Source organism: Barbus barbus (assembly GCF_936440315.1).
Source record: "Barbus barbus genome assembly, chromosome: 34".
Classification (NCBI taxonomy): Eukaryota; Metazoa; Chordata; class Actinopteri; order Cypriniformes; family Cyprinidae; genus Barbus; species Barbus barbus.
In genome coordinates, this window is record NC_136762.1 from 5,944,650 (window position 1) to 5,962,374 (window position 17,725).

At 38.0% G+C, this 17,725-nt stretch overlaps 1 protein-coding gene across 2 annotated transcripts; it reads left to right on the forward strand.

Annotated features, from left to right (window-relative positions):
• Positions 1–6,115: 6,115 nt before the first annotated feature.
• LOC306854550 (heat shock cognate 71 kDa protein-like) lies at positions 6,116–17,490 on the forward strand. Of its 2 annotated transcripts, XM_079392675.1 has the most exons (10): positions 6,136–6,281; positions 6,454–6,599; positions 11,261–11,470; positions 11,666–11,871; positions 12,842–12,994; positions 14,668–15,223; positions 15,301–15,503; positions 15,869–16,067; positions 16,188–16,420; positions 16,877–17,490. In XM_079392675.1, the coding sequence occupies exons 3-10, from the start codon at positions 11,266–11,268 to the stop codon at positions 17,051–17,053; spliced, it is 1,932 nt and encodes a 643-aa protein (XP_079248801.1). In that variant the 5' UTR covers positions 6,136–6,281; positions 6,454–6,599; positions 11,261–11,265; the 3' UTR covers positions 17,054–17,490. The 2 variants fall into 2 exon arrangements, with proteins under 2 accessions (XP_079248800.1, XP_079248801.1); XM_079392674.1 differs by lacking the exon at positions 6,454–6,599 and having other exon boundaries at positions 6,116–6,281.
• Positions 17,491–17,725: the final 235 nt, after the last annotated feature.

The window sequence follows — 17,725 nt, forward strand, 5'->3', positions numbered from 1 at the left end:
AATAGAGCATCTTTGGGATGTGGTGGAACGGGAGCTTCGTGCCCTGGATGTTCATCCCACAAATCTCCATCAACTGCAAGATGCTATCCTATCAATATGGGCCAACATTTCTAAAGAATGCTTTCAGCACCTTGTTGAATCAATGCTACGTAGAATTAAGGCAGTTCTGAAGGCGAAAGGGGGTCAAACACAGTATTAGTATGGTGTTCCTAATAATCCTTTAGGTGAGTGTATATATATATATATTAGGGATGCACGATACCACTTTTTCCAATACTCGCCTGATACCGATAATTTTAACAGCGAAAAACAACTTTGCTTAAAATCATACAGTGCATGCTTATTATACTTATAATTATTATTTCTTTAAAGAATAAAGGAATGCCTGGAGAAAGCGTTTCTAATCAGTTGTGTTTCATCACAGGAATGAAGGTTTGGGTAACCTGCTTGTCTTGACAGATATCCTAATCACATGCTGCTTTTCACCCAGGTACATGGTTGTAAATCCACTTATGGGTCTGTAAAATATATATATATATTTAAGAAAGGAATACTTTAATTTAGAAAACACACATAAAAAGACAATAAAGAAATGTATAACATTTTTTAAAATATTTCTATGATTTCTGAAGGATCATGTGACACTAAAGACTGAAGTAATAGCTGCTGAAAATCAAGCTATCACAGGAATAAATGAAAATTGACAATATATTCAAATAGAAAGATTTGCTTTAAATTGTAATAATATTTCATGATATTGCTGTTTTTAGTGTATTTATGAGCAAATAAATACAGCCTTGCTTTTGCTGAGCACTTCTTTCTGAACTCAACGTTTTTTAACTGTAGTGTTTGTGATCTGTTTTTTGTTTGCTGATGTAGGACGATATCTAGTGGTTAAATTGGGAAACACTATGTCAGCATATTCAATGTCTAACTTGATCATCAGATTGTTTCTCTGGTCTCTGCAGAAGTAAGTTACGCTCAGGGCATGAATGATCTGTGCAGTCGATTTCTGGAGGTGCTGCACTCAGTGGACACCTACTGGAGCTTCTCCTGCTACATGGAGAGGTTTTCCAAAGACTTCTGTGCTGATGGACTGTATCGCAAAATGGGTGGGTTTCTTATGTGTTTCCTAACCGTTTAGATCCATTATTAGCACTGATACTTATACAATTGGTAGTGACTACGGAAGTCGTGGCCTAATGGTTAGCGAGTCGGACTCGTAATCGAAAGGTTGCGGGTTCGAGTCCCCGGCCGGCAGGAATTGTAGGTGGGGGGAGTGAATGTACAGCGCTCTCTCCACCCTCAATACCACGACTGAGGTGCCCTTGAGCAAGGCACCGAACCCACAATTGCTCCCCGGGCGCCGCAGCATGGCTGCCCACTTCTCCGGGTGTGTGTTCACGGTGTGTGTGTGTGTGTGTGTGTGTGTGTGTGTGTGCATTTGTTCACTACTCACTGCTGTGTGTGTGCACTTGGATGGGTTAAACGCAGAGCACCAATTTCGAGTATGGGTCACCATACTTGACAATACGTCACGACTTTACTTTTACTTTTTTTTTACTTTACTGATGGTCAAATGCTGTTTCTCAGAGTTGTAAGCTGCTTTACTAAAAGAGCTGGATCCTCAGCTACACTCTCATCTGGTCACTTCGTCTCTTTCTGTCACTTCATAAATCTTTCTCTTTGTCTTCCATTCAGGTGGCTTCTGTTGGCTTTCCAGCTGGAGTTTGAGCACAGCGATGCTCTGCGTCTGTTTGAGATTCTCAGCTGTGATCACCTGGAGCTCATCTCACAGCAGGTGGATCGGCCTCAATATCAGGAGAGACTGGCACGCAAATACAGCCTGGGTGAGAGACCTTAACCCTATGTCTTACGTTACAGATATCGTTTATCAAGCCTAAATGGTGAAAGATAAACACTTATATATTTCAAATGATTTTGATGACTCTGATCTCCAGAGGATGAATCCATGACGGAGCTCCAGGCCGTAAACACAGACTTCCCTTTTGAACGCTTCATGTGTGCCACCATCTTACTGGAGAACAGAGAGGATTTACTCAGCTGCAGGAACGAGGTTCAGCTCATACAGTTTACCAGCAGGTGTGTATGTGGTGTAGATTGGTAGATTATGTAGATTAAATTGATCTCTACAGGCAGGGTTATTACGGTTAATGAAAACTAAAACCATAATAGACATTTCCATTACTTGAAAGAAACATGAACTGAAATACAATATTAACAATAATTGCTATCTTGCCAGGCAATATTTATTATTTTTGTCTAGGTTTAGCTAAATTAAATACTAAATCTTAATAAAAACTATATAGACATATTGAATGTTTAATTCAAAATATTAACCAAAACTGTATTAGTATATCAGTGATACTAAAATAACACTAATCTTTGAGGTTGTGGTTGATTGTCTTGATATTTTATTACCTTTTGTTTTTAGTATGGACAAAGAATTCATTTCTTTAGTCTAAATTCCATTGTGTTAGATATAAAACATCAAACCAAGTGGCTCTGGGAGCAAACTATTTAATTTTACAATTATTTTTATTAAGAAATATATATTTTTATGATTATCAGTACAAAAATGTGTTTGTACTGTCTTTAAAATGAATGCAAGTTTATTATATATTTATCTAATGCAGTGATTTAAATGTCACATTTAAATGTAATATGTTTTGGGGCTTTACTGTATAATACAGTTTTCAGTCATGGAGCACAAGAATCTAATCATGCTGTCTGTGGTCAGTCTACAGGGCAAGATGGACCTGAACAGCACCCTGAAGAAAACCGAGGAACATTTTTACAACTACGGCAAACGCTCAGCCTGGGACTATTTGAGCGGTCACTGTCGCATGTGTAAGAGCAAAGAGGACCACTTTTTATATCATCTCCGAAACCTTTTCTCCTGAGATGAAATGGAATTTTCCAGAAAATTGTTTTGTTGACAGAAACGTGAAAAACTCTGACAGTATGTTCCAGTGGGACTTTCTTTTTTTTTTTAAGAATGTTGCTGCTTTTAACCGGGATTTTGTACAGGAACCAGATGGACTCCTTCCAGACAGTTCCTTCAGTATTTGATCTTAATTTATAAGGCTTCTATTATGGTGCCAGAATTTATGTGAAAACAGCTCAAAACGCTAATTTAATCACTCTAAGATAATCAAATAAGAATTGTATGTATTTTACACTGACTGTGCTTGAAAACATACAGTAAGTAGCATTTGGGAATTTACAGATATTTGATAGTATTGAAGACTTGATTTAAGCAATAGTTCGCCCAAAAATGGAAATTTAAAATGTACTCGCCCTCAGGCCATTCAAGATGTAGATAAGATTGTTTCTTCATCGCAACAGATTTGGGGAAATTTAACATTACACTTGCTCACCAATGGATCCTCTGTAGTGAATGGGTGCCGTCAGAATGAGAGTCCAAACTGCTGATAAAAACATCACAACAATCCACAAGTTATCCAAACCTCTCCACTCTATCAATTAACATCTTGTGAACACCTATGTGTTTGTAAGAAGCAAACCTATAATGAAGACATTTTAACTGTTAACCACTGGTGAGCAAGTGATGCTCAATTTCTCCAAATCTGTTCCCACAAAGAAACAAACATCTTGGATTTCCTGAGGATGAGTACATTTTCAGAAACTTTTTGGGTGAACTATTCCTTTAAGCCTACTGACTACAGAGATACTTTGTATGTCAAGGTGTAGGATGCAATGTCAAAATTTGCTTCATTTTGAACAGGATTTTGTAGTGTGCTACAGCTGTGAAAACAGAAAGCAGAAATCCTTATTGCTGAGATATGACTTGTGAGTATTATTCAGTCTCAGAAACATCTGGTGCCTGCGTATTGGTCACATTAGAGCACAATATAATAATAGAAACACAGTCTCAGTTCTGAGAAGCTCTAGAAAACCCTCTGTGGTGTTGTCTTACCAGTCGTAGAGTGCTCAAGTATGTACTGATCAGAAATAGCACGTTGAACCAGGACACCTTTCACTTTGAGACCACACTGCATTGGTTTTAATATATAAGAGGCACAATATATAAGAGTATGGAATATTGCACATTTGGTTATTATTTATTAAAAACTGACACACTATGACACAATCAGTTAGGGAGAATATGAGAATTTTAAGAATATGAGATGACTTACCAACACTTTTTGGGGAACGGGTACTTTAATTTTGAAACTGTCCACTGATGTTTAGATTATATTTAGAATTTTGCACAGCATGATTATTATGTTTTAATTAATGTAGCAATATTGAATAGACACTGCAATGTTAAACAGAATGAGCGAATCTATCTGCACACTTTAATGAGGTTTGTGTTCATGTCATTCATGAACTGTTGTGTGTGTCTGTGTGTGTGTGTGTGTGTGTGTGTGTGTGTGAGTGAGTGAGAGAGTTTTATTTTAAGATTACTGCGTGACATTTAAGCTGTCAGTTTCTAGTGAGTCACTTCATAAAGAATAGACTCATGCATGCTAAGCTAGTCTACTCTACTGCTCTATTAAATGTTCTTATGAAATAAAGTGTGGCGATTTGAATATGTGAACATGATTTTTTAACATTTTAAGTGTAAATGACATTTCACCAACTTTACAGGAGAGCCAAAACAAAAAATTTTACCATAGTTTGATCTGACTTTGTGAACTGATTTCAATTGTTTAATAAAAATTTGTACAGTCATGGATGACAGTATTTTTGCCAGTAGAAAGAGCTCATTAAGAGCTTTCATTTGATGTATATATCTCCATTTCACTAAAAATGTGTTACTTACGCCCTTCTGGTTCTCACGCATCGATTTGTTCTTTTCATAATATTGTGATGCGCATTGACTGATATCCTTTGGGCCTTTTCTAAAGCATGATGGGAAGACAAGTAGATGGTCTTATTCCATTTATTTTTTACAAATATTGTAGTTTTTGACTGCATTTGCCAAATTTAGGGTTGATCCTGTTACCCAGGTTTTGTAAATATTGAAAATTTCCAAATAAATATTTTTCTTTATTTAATAGAAAATATAAAACATGTAATTAATTTATATAGATATATAAATAAATTTAAGCCAACATTTATAATAAATTTTGATGTTTTTTTAATCATACAACAAAGTTAATATTTAAAAAATCTCAAATAAATATTTTTCTTTAATTAGGAAATATAAAATATTTAATTTATTTAGCTATATCAAATTAATTTGGGCTACCTCTTTTGCCCTTTATTTGTAATAGATTTTGATGTTGATTTTATTTTTTATATAAAATACCACAATTATTGTTAGAAATGCTCAAATAAATATTTTTACATTTATAGGAATTTGTTTTTTTTTTTTTTTTTTTTTTGTTATTTATGTACTTATAAAAATTTGAGGCTAAAATTGCTAGTTAAATTACAACCCTGGCTGTCACCCAATAATTGTGAATTGTACATTTTGATGTATAATAAATACATTGTTATAATCATACAAATCAAAATGTTTGACTGTATTTACACGTTGCAAAAAACAGAATTTAAACCAGTTCTTAAAATAATTAATGCATCCTCCTAAGGTTGCTTATCAATATTTTCTGAAGGATAAGAATCTCCATTTGTTTTATGCTAAGTGCCTAATATAATATACAGTGTTAGATGCACATACACTGAGAGCACTGTTTTGGATTAACTTTGTTTTTGACAAACATATCCATTCAAGAAGTCTTAAGTGTTTCAGTACTTAACACTGTCTGGTGAACTTATCTCATGAGAGCATGTGTTTATCTAACATGCTACAGCACCACCGGGCATTTTGAGGCAAAAAGCACCACAAAAAGATCTCGAAATTCTTTAAATATGCAAAAAAAAAAAAAAAAGGTGAGGACACTGCACTTATTGAGTTTGTGTCATACTTAATAAAGATTGAATAACCCATGAATGAAAACAAGTGTCTTCTGTGTTACACTGCCCTGGTGTTAGCAGTTAGTTGTTACCTCACTGTGCTTGCTCTGAATGGCAGACGTTTAGCTGGCAAGGCTGGAGCACATGAGATCGTCAGCCTGGAACTTTCTCTGCGCTGTGAGGTCAGGTGACTTCATGCTGGAATCTCTCTGGCCACAGTGGCTATATACACACAGGGTTTACCTCTGAGTCCAGCAGTGCAGGAGTGCAAAAGGCACCGGGACGAGCTCTAGCAGGGTTTTGGCAGACCCCGTTCTGAGGGAAAGGACACACGTTATACTCCAGTACCTCTCAAATACAACTTTTCCAGGAAGGTAAAGCTTTTCTTTGAAGCTTGATTGCAAGCAGTCTGGCTGGGTGTTCTGTTCTGTCTGCTTCTGTCTGTTTTAGATTTTGACTGTTTTGGGAGCCCTGCATTAAAGTTTTTTTTTTTTCATTTGTTCTGATGTGCAAACTGTTAAAAAGAAGAGATGTTGTGTGTTCTAGACCAAATCCCACACTAAATTTACAATGTGATAAGTGTGGCACCAGGAAGGAATTCCCAGAAGAAAAACATTTTACTTTAGTGACTTAAGTTTATTAATAGAAACTTGTCATCCAAGTGGATAAAGGAGACATCCAAAGTGTTCTGGGTAAGTGCCAGGAAAACCCCTGTGCTAGAAGGAGGAACACATTTATGAATGGAGGACACCGTTTAAAGTTTAGACACACCTACTGCTTCTTTATTATTACCCTTTTCACATTTTAGAATAATGGTAAAGCAATTAAAACTATATGAAATAACACAAAGGTCATATGGGAAATAAAAAATTATTTGCAAACAAAAAAAAAAGATCGTGAAAACTTCATTAGGTGCATCCCAGGATGCTGGACGATTCATTCATTATATTTACTTAGTATTATTTATTATAATTAAAGTTTTAGTTTTGTAATAAAAAAAACTGTACAAATGATATCTTTCTATATATATGTGTGGCCCCTTTCTTTTTCTGAGAACTACAGACTAATTTTGCCCCTTCACATCTGCCACACATGCAGACACAGCAAATCATGTGGATCTCGCAGGCCACATGACCCATTCAGCACTAGATTCTTTGTGTCTCTTAACTTCCCCAATGTGCTCTTGTCTCATGACGACAGCTTTTCTGAAAGACACAACCTGTCAGGCCTGTTTTTACTTCTCTGATGATTTTCCTAAACTCCTTCATTTGATTTGCTCTGCAAACGAAGTGAAACTTCCAGGTGCCCCTTGTATACCGACCTGTTTGGTTTTGCATTTCACAATGTTTTATTAAAAGATAAAGAAGACAATGTTCAATCTTTATAATGAATTATAATAATTGATTAGTAAGAATTATAAAGTAAGCAGTGTGCACTGGCAGAGCTTCACAGTTGCTGTTACACACAGTCATGGCATGTAGCCAAGCAGGCAATCTAGAGCTTTCTAAAGCAGCTGACATCTTAGGGTGACATGACTGCAGAACAAATGTAGATGTAGCTGGAAATGTGCCCCATTCAGTCTACACTATCTTATTTAGAGACTAACTAATAATGTTAGTGATATCCTGATACCTATTATTTTTGTTCAGGTTAAATATGCAATATTTGTAATTCTTAAAAAAAAAAAAAAAAAAAAAATATATATATATATATATATAATATTTTTATATAAAAATTAAAAATATATAAAAATATAATTTTATATTTAATTTAATATTGTTTTACATTGGCTTTATGAAGGTAAAATAATGCCATAAAGATTTGCATATGCAGGGTAAGAGTTGTGGAAGTCTACATAAGACTGTAAGCGTAAATTAAAGGTCCAGCAGGGATTGTAGGTGGGGGAGTGAATAACCAACACTCTCTCCACCCTCAATACCACGACTGAGGTGAGACCCTTGAGCAAGGCACCGAACCCCAACTGCTCCCCGGGCGCTGCAGCATTGTCTGCCCACTGCTCCGGGTGTGTGTTCACTACTGTGTGTACACTTGGATGGGTTAAATACAGAGCACAAATTCCGAGTATGGGTCACCATACTTGGCCACACACCACTTCCCTTTCTCTCTCCCTTCCCCTTAAATTTGAAGCTTTGTAAAGGTGTAAATTGCGTTTCAAGCGCAAAAAAAAAATGATTTGCAGCATTTTACTGTTAATTGTAAGTGTAATTTATGTATTGTGAAACTGCAGCTTCATGCTAACACAGAATAAATATGATCTGCATTCTTATGACTTCCTTTTTTCTGCGCTTACACTTTTGGCACGTTTTTTTCGCCAAAATACGGTCAAACGTACTGCAACCCTGTGAACAGTGATTTGCAAATGAAAACAACAGTTTAAAGAACTGCAAAACGGATTGACTGCGTAGAACCAATCTGTATGTGTAAAAAACAGACTGTCAAACTTCTTGTGCATGTGGGGCAAAAAGTTCCTGAAATATTCCGATAAGTACAGCTCTGTCTTTCTTTTCTCTGCGCTTACAATTTTGGCACAACTCTCTCACTCACTGAGTTCTGCAAGGGTGAAGGAGAGGCGGGTCCACCACTTTCTTGTAGCCAATCAAATGAGGCTCTCGCTGACTCTCCGTTTACTCTTTTCTGATTGGTTCAATAAACACATCACACGCCAAAACATTAATCTTCATTTAGCTCAAGATCGTTCTCGCTGCCAGCTGCCAGGTGCCCCTGCCACATTATTGGATTGGTTTGGCTTTACATTGAAATTTCATATATCATATAATCTGCATACACCATTGAGCTGATGTTAAAGATTACAGTTAAAATGATGTTATGTAACAATGCTCAGCACTATAGTATCTGAGTGCTATACTTTGTAAAACCTTTTTGCTATACTAATAAAGCTACATACATCTGAATTGGTCAGTTTTTCAGACCATGTCTCTGTTTACGGTATTTAACACTCAATTGTATATTTTGAAATTTCGGTATTGATTCGGATTACTTTCATGTGACTGATCAAGCTATTATATGAAGCAATAAGTATGAGTAACAAAATGCTTTCTTTGAGTCCAGATTTGACTAACACAAAAATGTACACTTCAACACAAAAAAAAAACAACTTTGATAAAAATATCTTTAATGATAAAATATATATTCAAATTCAAGTAACTAATTATGTGGGAATCCAACATTCCCAGCCACTAGGGAACGCATAGCCATGTTTATATGTTTATAGGCTATAGAGCTAAACAGCCATCTAGTGGTTACTCAATGGTATTACAGATGATAAATGGTGAATAAGTTACCAATAAGTTAGAGATAATAAATATTTTTGTAATATTTAGTAAAATCCCCTTAAATTACAACCTGTTAAAGTAAAAAATAAAATAAAAAATCACATACACACACATACATATATATATATATGAAGTGAAGTGACATTCTGCCAAGTATGGTGACCTATACTCGGAATTCGTGCTCTGCATTTATCCCATCCAACGTGCACACACACAGCAGTGAACACACACACACCGTGAACACACACCCGGAGCAGTGGGCAGCCATTTATGCTGCAGCGCCCAGGGAGCAGTTGGGGGTTCGGTGCCTTGCTCAAGGGCACCTCAGTCGTGGTATTGAGGGTGGAGAGAGCGCTGGACATTCACTCCCCCCCACCTACAATTCCTGCCGGCCGGAGACTCGAACCCACAACCTTTGGATCACGAGTCCAACTCTCTAACCATTAGGCCAAGACTTCCCATATATATATATATATATATTACCATTGGTTCAAATATTGAAACAATTTTTAGTTGTTGTTTTGTTTTGTTTTAAATTGAATTGTCCCTGATCAGTAGACAGGTGAAATTAGACATGTATTAAACTAGTACAGATACTAGCCATCTTTAAGTATCATCAATATTACAATAAACTAATATATATAGCCTGTTGAGGAAGGAAAGGATACTATACAGCTCGCAATTCAGTATGAACATATGGGAGTCTAGCCTAATGGTACACAACTTATATTATATCATGGTTTAATTAAGTTATTATTTATTTATTTATTTTTAATGTATGTGTAAGTTAAAAGTACTCTGGCAGCGAGAACGATCTTGAGCTAAATGAAGATTAATGTTTTGGCGTGTGATGTGTTTATTGAACCAATCAGAAAAGAGTAAACGGAGAGTCAGCGAGAGCCTCATTTGATTGGCTACAAGAAAGTGGTGGACCCGCCCTCTCCTTCACCCTTGCAGAACTCAGTGAGTGAGAGAGTTATGCCAAAATTGTAAGCGCAGAGAAAAGAAAGATGAAGCTGTACATATCGGATTATTTCGGGAACTTTTTGCCCCACATGCACAAGAAGTCATTTAGACATTTGACAGTCTGTTTTTTACACATACAGATTGGTTTTACGCAGTCAATCCGTTTTGCAGTTCTTTAAACTGTTGTTTTCATTTGAAAATCACTGTTCACAGGTTTGCAGTACTTTTGACCGTATTTTAGGATCAAAAAAAATAAACGTGCCAAACGTGTAAGCGCAGAAAAATGGAAGTCATAAGAATGCAGATCATAATTATTCTGTGTTAGCATGAAGCTGCAGTTTCACAATACATGAATTACACTGACAAGTAACAGCAAAATGCTGCAAATCGTTTTTTTCTTGTGCTTGAAATATGAATTACACCTTTACAAAGCTTCTCTTGCTCATGCAAATTTAATTTACGCTTACAGTCTTATTTACACTTTCACAAATCTTACCCTGCGTATGCAAATATTTATGGCATTATTTTACCTTCATAGGATTTTAACCCCAGGTTATCGTTGTTTTAACCCCCTTTTAATTCAGGGTAGAATTGAGGGGGAAGTAAACATGACTTACCCCAATTAATGTTAAACCCTGAGAGAGATCCAAAATGGTCAAATAAATTCAGCACATGAGGAATAGAATGTGACGGCTTCTCCAAAAACAATAAGATATCATCAGCAAACAAAGAAATACGATGATGAGTATTCCGTATATTTATGGGAGAAATAATTTCAGATTGTCAGACCGCTTGAGCTAAGGGTTCCAAGGATAGGGCAAATAACAGAGGAGAAAGTGGGCAACCCTGACAATTACCTTGATGTATAAAGAATGGGCAATGGTGTAGTCCTAAAGAAAAAAGTGGTTTACTACTACATACACAAAAGATAACACACATTGAAGGTGAGATTTGTAAGCTCACTAAGGCCTATATAAGAAAGTAAAAATTATTTTCATGTTATTCTCAATAAAACTGTTAAAAATGAGTTATTCTGATACTTAACTAAAATCAACATTGGTCATCTGGTCCAGGCAAGATGTCAAAAGGTCCAGCAGTGGGTATTGATTTGGGTACCACCTACTCCTGTGTGGGAATCTTCCAGCATGGTAAAGTGGAGATCATCGCCAATGACCAGGGGAACAGAACAACCCCCAGCTATGTCGCTTTCACAGACACCGAAAGACTGATCGGAGATGCAGCCAAGAACCAAGTAGCCATGAACCCCAACAACACAGTGTTTGGTAAGGCAGCACATAATTTGCAAGAACATGATGCATTTTTCTTGAGGAAAAGAATGAAAGATTGACATTAACACTTGAAGTGAGACATACTGTACATACTGTAAAGTCTTTGTTAGCAGCAAACAACAGCAGCTTTTAAAGCAAAGCTTCTGTTTGTTGTCATTGTCTTTTGCATGCATCTTATTGGTTCACCAGATGCCAAGCGCTTGATTGGTCGACGCTTTGATGACCCTGTGGTTCAGGCTGACATGAAGCACTGGCCCTTTAAAGTAATCAATGATGCTAGTAAACCCAAGGTGGAAGTGGAATACAAAGGAGAGATAAAGTCCTTCTACCCTGAAGAGGTGTCCTCTATGGTCCTCACTAAAATGAAGGAGATCTCTGAGGCTTACCTGGGCAAGGTGAATAAAACTATGCAAAAGCACTGTAAATAAGCACTTTTAAATATTTTACATTTATTTTTAGCACCCTTTCAGGCCCATTTGTTGCATTCAAGCAAACAGGAAATAGACAGCATATCTTCCTTTAGATTACATTGTCATTAACTTTGTGAGAAAATGTGTAATGTGTGAGTTCAGAATCAAAGATGTGTGACTTCAAGGTTATGAGGATGTGATAGACATTCTGAAAATAAAAAAAATAAAGTAACATCCTTTGTTTTGAAACGATATATAGGCCTATATTTTTAGACCGCCGTATTTGTTTGCACTACAACTTTTAAAGCCTTTCTCTGAACTTTGAAAAATGCAAACTGAGGAGAGTTGTGCATAAATAATAACGGATATAAAGCCTTTATCACATACTGACATGTGCCAAACCAAAACAGAAACACACATACTGTTGTGAAGATTAACATTTCTCTGCAGCACAAGTTCAAAGCTCTGCAAGCACAGCTTAACACATATTATCTTTTAGTGATGTCTGCAGTAAAAAGTGGTTTTTAAAATTCACCACAGATTAATATCTGATTCTGCAACACACGTGTCATGTTCAAACATCTCTAATACAGTTTGAAGTTTGTTTTGTGCATGTTATGTGCAGAATTATACCTCCACTTTGTGTGAGAGATATTTGGAGATAACGCCGGTTACAGGAAGTATGTGAACTTGATTGTAATCGTTAGTGTCAGCAAAACTCTTTTTGTTTAACTGTGCTGCTTCCAAACTTGCATCTTTTACAAGAAATGTTCCTGAAAACATGTGTTGTTTCTTCATGAGCAAAATTATTTCTGAACATAGAACAGTAATCATAATTAATGCATAGACTCTTTCATTAATAATCACAAAAATTACTTCACTAAAAAACTTGTGTGAACACTTTATATATGCTAAACAGGATCATGCTAATGATGATTTGATCTTGTTGTTTCAGCCAGTGTCCAATGCAGTCATTACAGTGCCTGCTTACTTTAATGACTCTCAGCGCCAAGCCACCAAGGACGCTGGAACCATTGCTGGCCTTAACGTCCTCCGTATTATCAATGAGCCAACGGCCGCTGCCATCGCATATGGATTGGACAAAAAGGTTTAGAGATACCCTAAGCTATATTTTACCTAGTTCAGTGGTTTATATATATGAATAGGTAAATACACTGAACAAAATTATAAATGCAACACTTTTGTTTTTGCCCCCATTTTTCATGAGTTGAACTCAAAGATCTAAGACATTTTCTATGTACACAAAAGGCCTATTTCTCTCAAATATTGTTCACAAATCTGTCTAACTCTGTGTTAGTGAGCACTTCTCCTTTGCCAAGATAATCCATCCACCTCACAGGTGTGGCATATCAAGATGCTGATTAGACAGCATTGTTATTGCACAGGTGTGCCTTAGGCTGGCCACAATAAAAGGCCACTCTAAAATGTGCAGTTTTATCACACAGCACAATGCCACAGATATTGCAAGTTTTGAGGGAGCGTGCAATTGGCATGCAGACTGCAGGAATGTCCATCAGAGCTGTTGCCCGTGAATTTAATGTTAATTTCTCTACCATAAGCCGTCTCCAAAGGCGTTTCAGAGAATTTGGCAGTACATCCAACCGGCCTCACAACCACAGGCCACGTGTAACCACACCAGCCCAGGACCTCCCCATCCAGCATCTTCACCTCCAAGATTGTCTGAGACCAGCCACCTGGACTGCTGCTGCTACAATCGGTTTGCATAACCAAAGAATTTCTGCACAAACTGTCAGAAACCGTCTCAGGGAAGCGTCATCCTCATCGGGGTCTCGACCTGACTGCAGTTCGTCGTCATAATCGACTTGAGTGGGCAAATGCTCACATTCGATGGCGTCTGGCACTTTGGAGAGGTGTTCTCTTCATGGATGAATCCCGGTTTTCACTGTACAAGGCAGATGGCAGACAGCGTGTATGGCGTCGTGTGGGTGAGCGGTTTGCTGATGTCAACGTTGTGGATCGAGTGGCCCATGGTGGCGGTGGGGTAATGGTATGGGCAGGCGTATGTTATGGACAATGAATATAGATGCATTTTATTGATGGCCTTTTGAATGCACAGAGATACCGTTACAAGATCTTGAGGCCCATTGTTGTGCCATTCATCCACGACCATCACCTCATGTTGCAGCATTATAATGCACAGCCCCATGTTTCAAGGATCTGTACACAATTCCTGGAAGCTGAAAACATCCCAGTTCTTGCATGGCCAGCATACTCACCGGTCATGTCACCCATTGAGCATGTTTGGGATGCTCTGGATCGGCGTATACGACAGCGTGGTCTAGTTCCTGCCAATATCCAGCAACTTTGCACATTTAGAGTGGCCTTTTATTGTGGCCAGCCTAAGGCACACCTGTGCAATAACCATGCTGTCTAATCAGCCTGTTGATATGCCACATCTGTGAAGTGGATGGATTTTCTCGGCAAAGGAGAAGTGCTCACTAACACAGATTTAGACAGATTTGTGAACAATATTTGAGAGAAATAGGCCCTTTGTGTACATAGAAAAAGTCTTAGATCTTTGAGTTCAGCTCATGAAAAATGGGGGCAAAAACAAAAGTGTTGCATTTACAATTTTGTTCAGTGTATATGAGGTTGGTAAACAAGCTAAACTGGATTGTAATGATGTTTCAATGAAGTTGCATCTAGTTTTTGTTGTCCAGCATCTTGTCATCCAGCAACTTTCAGCACAGTAAGGTTTAAAGGGTTAAACTGGTGCTTTATGGTCACAATTTACTACAGGTTGGTGCTGAGCGCAATGTCCTCATCTTCGATTTGGGTGGTGGCACCTTTGACGTGTCCATTCTGACAATTGAGGATGGCATTTTCGAAGTCAAGTCTACTGCTGGTGACACCCATCTGGGTGGTGAAGACTTCGACAACCGAATGGTCAACCACTTCATTGCAGAGTTCAAACGCAAGTTCAAGAAAGACATCACTGGCAATAAACGTGCAGTCCGTCGCCTGCGGACAGCATGTGAGCGTGCCAAGCGCACCCTTTCCTCCAGTACGCAGGCCAGCATTGAAATCGACTCTCTGTATGAAGGTGCCGACTTTTACACTTCCATTACCAGAGCACGTTTTGAGGAGCTCAATGCCGACCTTTTCCGAGGTACACTGGAGCCGGTGGAAAAGTCTCTGCGGGATGCTAAGATGGACAAGGCGCAGATCCATGACATTGTGCTGGTTGGTGGCTCCACTCGCATTCCCAAAATCCAAAAGCTGCTTCAGGACTTATTTAACGGCCGGGATCTTAACAAAAGCATCAACCCTGATGAAGCAGTAGCTTATGGAGCAGGTAAGAGGTTTAATTTCCACTCTACATGGATTAGTAATTGCTTTATGACATACTAATCTTTTTTCAAATTTCACCAGCTGTCCAGGCAGCCATCTTAGCAGGTGATAAATCGGAGAACGTTCAAGACCTTTTGCTGCTGGATGTCACTCCTCTCTCTCTAGGCATTGAGACAGCTGGTGGTGTCATGACTGTGTTAATTAAGAGGAACACCACCATTCCCACCAAGCAAACACAGACTTTCACCACCTACTCGGACAACCAGCCTGGTGTACTGATCCAGGTAAATTAAAGTTGTTGTTGTAGACCAACACACTTTCCTGGTATTCTTCGCCTACTTCTCAGACCAACACGAATTTGTATTTCCGAGCTGGTTTGGTGCACGTCTAGCTGGTGGACCATCATAGTCATGTTGTTCACCAGCAAAAAATAATAATGAATGAATGGAACTGCTTGACCAAGAAAGGCTTGTTGAAGGTCTGTAAGGAAAGCTTGTTAAGTCTGGTAGGGGCACCAACAAACCAGCGTCCAAAACACCACATATGTCTTTGAAACAACTGAGATGTTGATGGCAATTCACCCAGAAGCTCTTAAGGCATTTCATCTAATCGGAGTCTAATTTAATGATCCCATTTTTCTTACCCTTAGGTATATGAGGGAGAGAGAGCCATGACAAAGGACAACAACCTTCTTGGGAAATTTGAGTTGACTGGCATCCCTCCTGCTCCTCGTGGTGTGCCACAAATTGAAGTTACCTTCGACATTGATGCCAATGGCATTCTCAATGTGTCTGCAGTGGACAAAAGCACTGGCAAAGAAAACAAGATCACTATCACCAATGACAAAGGTAAAATATCTTTCCCTGGCTTTGAATATGGAGTTGACTTTATACTTAATGACTTGATTCTGGAGATCAAAAATGGTCTTTGTTTTTCACAGTGAGTTTCTCACTAATCTTTACTTTCAGGTCGTTTGAGCAAGGAAGAAATTGAACGTATGGTACAGGAAGCTGACCAATACAAAGCAGAGGACGAAGCCCAGAAGGAGAAGGTCACTGCCAAGAACACTTTGGAGTCGCTGGCCTTTAACATGAAGAGCACTGTGGAGGATGATAAGCTGAAGGACAAGATCAGTGCAGAGGACAAAAAAACTATTATTGACAAATGCAATGAGGTCATAGCCTGGTTGGACAGAAACCAGGTAGGTAACAACTGTGAACGGTTTAACTTGCATAATAATCTACAGTACAGGTTACACTTCTTTATGGAATTAAGGCTATCCCTTTCAGTTATGATTATGTCATTGAAAGAACTTTATTCAATATTCTTACCTTGAGGTAGTCAAACCTGTTTATGTAACCACCCAGAGTGTTTCACCCAATAACAAAGAGATCATTAAGCCAATGTTTTCCAACCCTATTCCTGGAGGTAAACCAACAGTACAGATTTGGCATTTCTCTTTTATCTGTTTCTGGTCTTGGAGTCTCTACTAATGAGCTGAGTTGAATCAGGTGTGTTTAATTAGGAAAAGTTGGAAAATATGTACTGTTGGTATGCCTCCAGGAAAAGTGATGGGAAACACTGGATTAAGCAGTGAGCCACCTCACAGAACAAAGAGCATCTTCCAAGACAGTTCTTCTTATGTCTTGTGCCACAGACTGCAGAAAAGGAGGAGTATGAGCACCAGCAGAAGGAGCTGGAAAAAGTGTGCAACCCCATCATCACCAAGCTCTATCAGGGCGCTGGTGGCATGCCGGGTGGAATGCCTGGAGGATTTCCTGGAGGGTCAGGAAGTGGTTCCTCCTCTGGTCCTACCATTGAGGAAGTGGACTAAACTTGACACCAGAATATTTAGGCTCACATAGACATAAACCAACACAAAATTGGATTTACGTCAAGTTGCTGTATCTCAAACAAGCTTCCTATCAACTCACATTGGTCAGATGTGCCAGATGAGACCAACTTATAGCTTGTGACCAAAGCAATATGGCACTTATGAAACAGCATTAGCATATTTACTTAGCATCATGTTTCCAAATCTCTAATTCTATTGGTAAGCTATTATTCAATGGTTACAAGGTTAGTCATGCTAAATAATAACAAAATACTTAGCTGAGGTGAGGCCATTCAGTTACAGTTCAGTTAGCTGTTATACTTTGTATTCATTATTATTCTACAGGGAGGGTTTTTTACACCTCTGCTTTACAGTTCATTCATTCATTCGGGTTTCCTGTATGACTCAATTAAAAAATAAAGCATATTATTTCCTTAATATCTTGTCTCATGTTTTCTCATATCATGATAGAAGGAATGTAATGGTCTGTTAGTAGTTTTCAGAACATTTCAGAAAGGCATACTTTATATGCAACACTCTCATTTTTGCAATTGAACCCTAGTCAAAAAATAGTATATTTAAGTACAATTTATTGGTTGGATAACAGTTGGATAAACCGGCAAAACATTAGTTTTATTCTTGTACATGCACTAAAACACAGACAGTTCCGTT

Bases quoted from the DNA above. Each gene is read 5' to 3' on its own strand.
- LOC306854550 (XM_079392674.1), top strand. From the start codon at position 11,266: ATGTCAAAAGGTCCAGCAGTGGGTATTGATTTGGGTACCACCTACTCC. The intron at 11,471-11,665 runs GTAAGGCAGCAC...TTGGTTCACCAG, and splicing joins CCCCAACAACACAGTGTTTG to ATGCCAAGCGCTTGATTGGT. The intron at 15,224-15,300 runs GTAAGAGGTTTA...AAATTTCACCAG, and splicing joins AGCAGTAGCTTATGGAGCAG to CTGTCCAGGCAGCCATCTTA.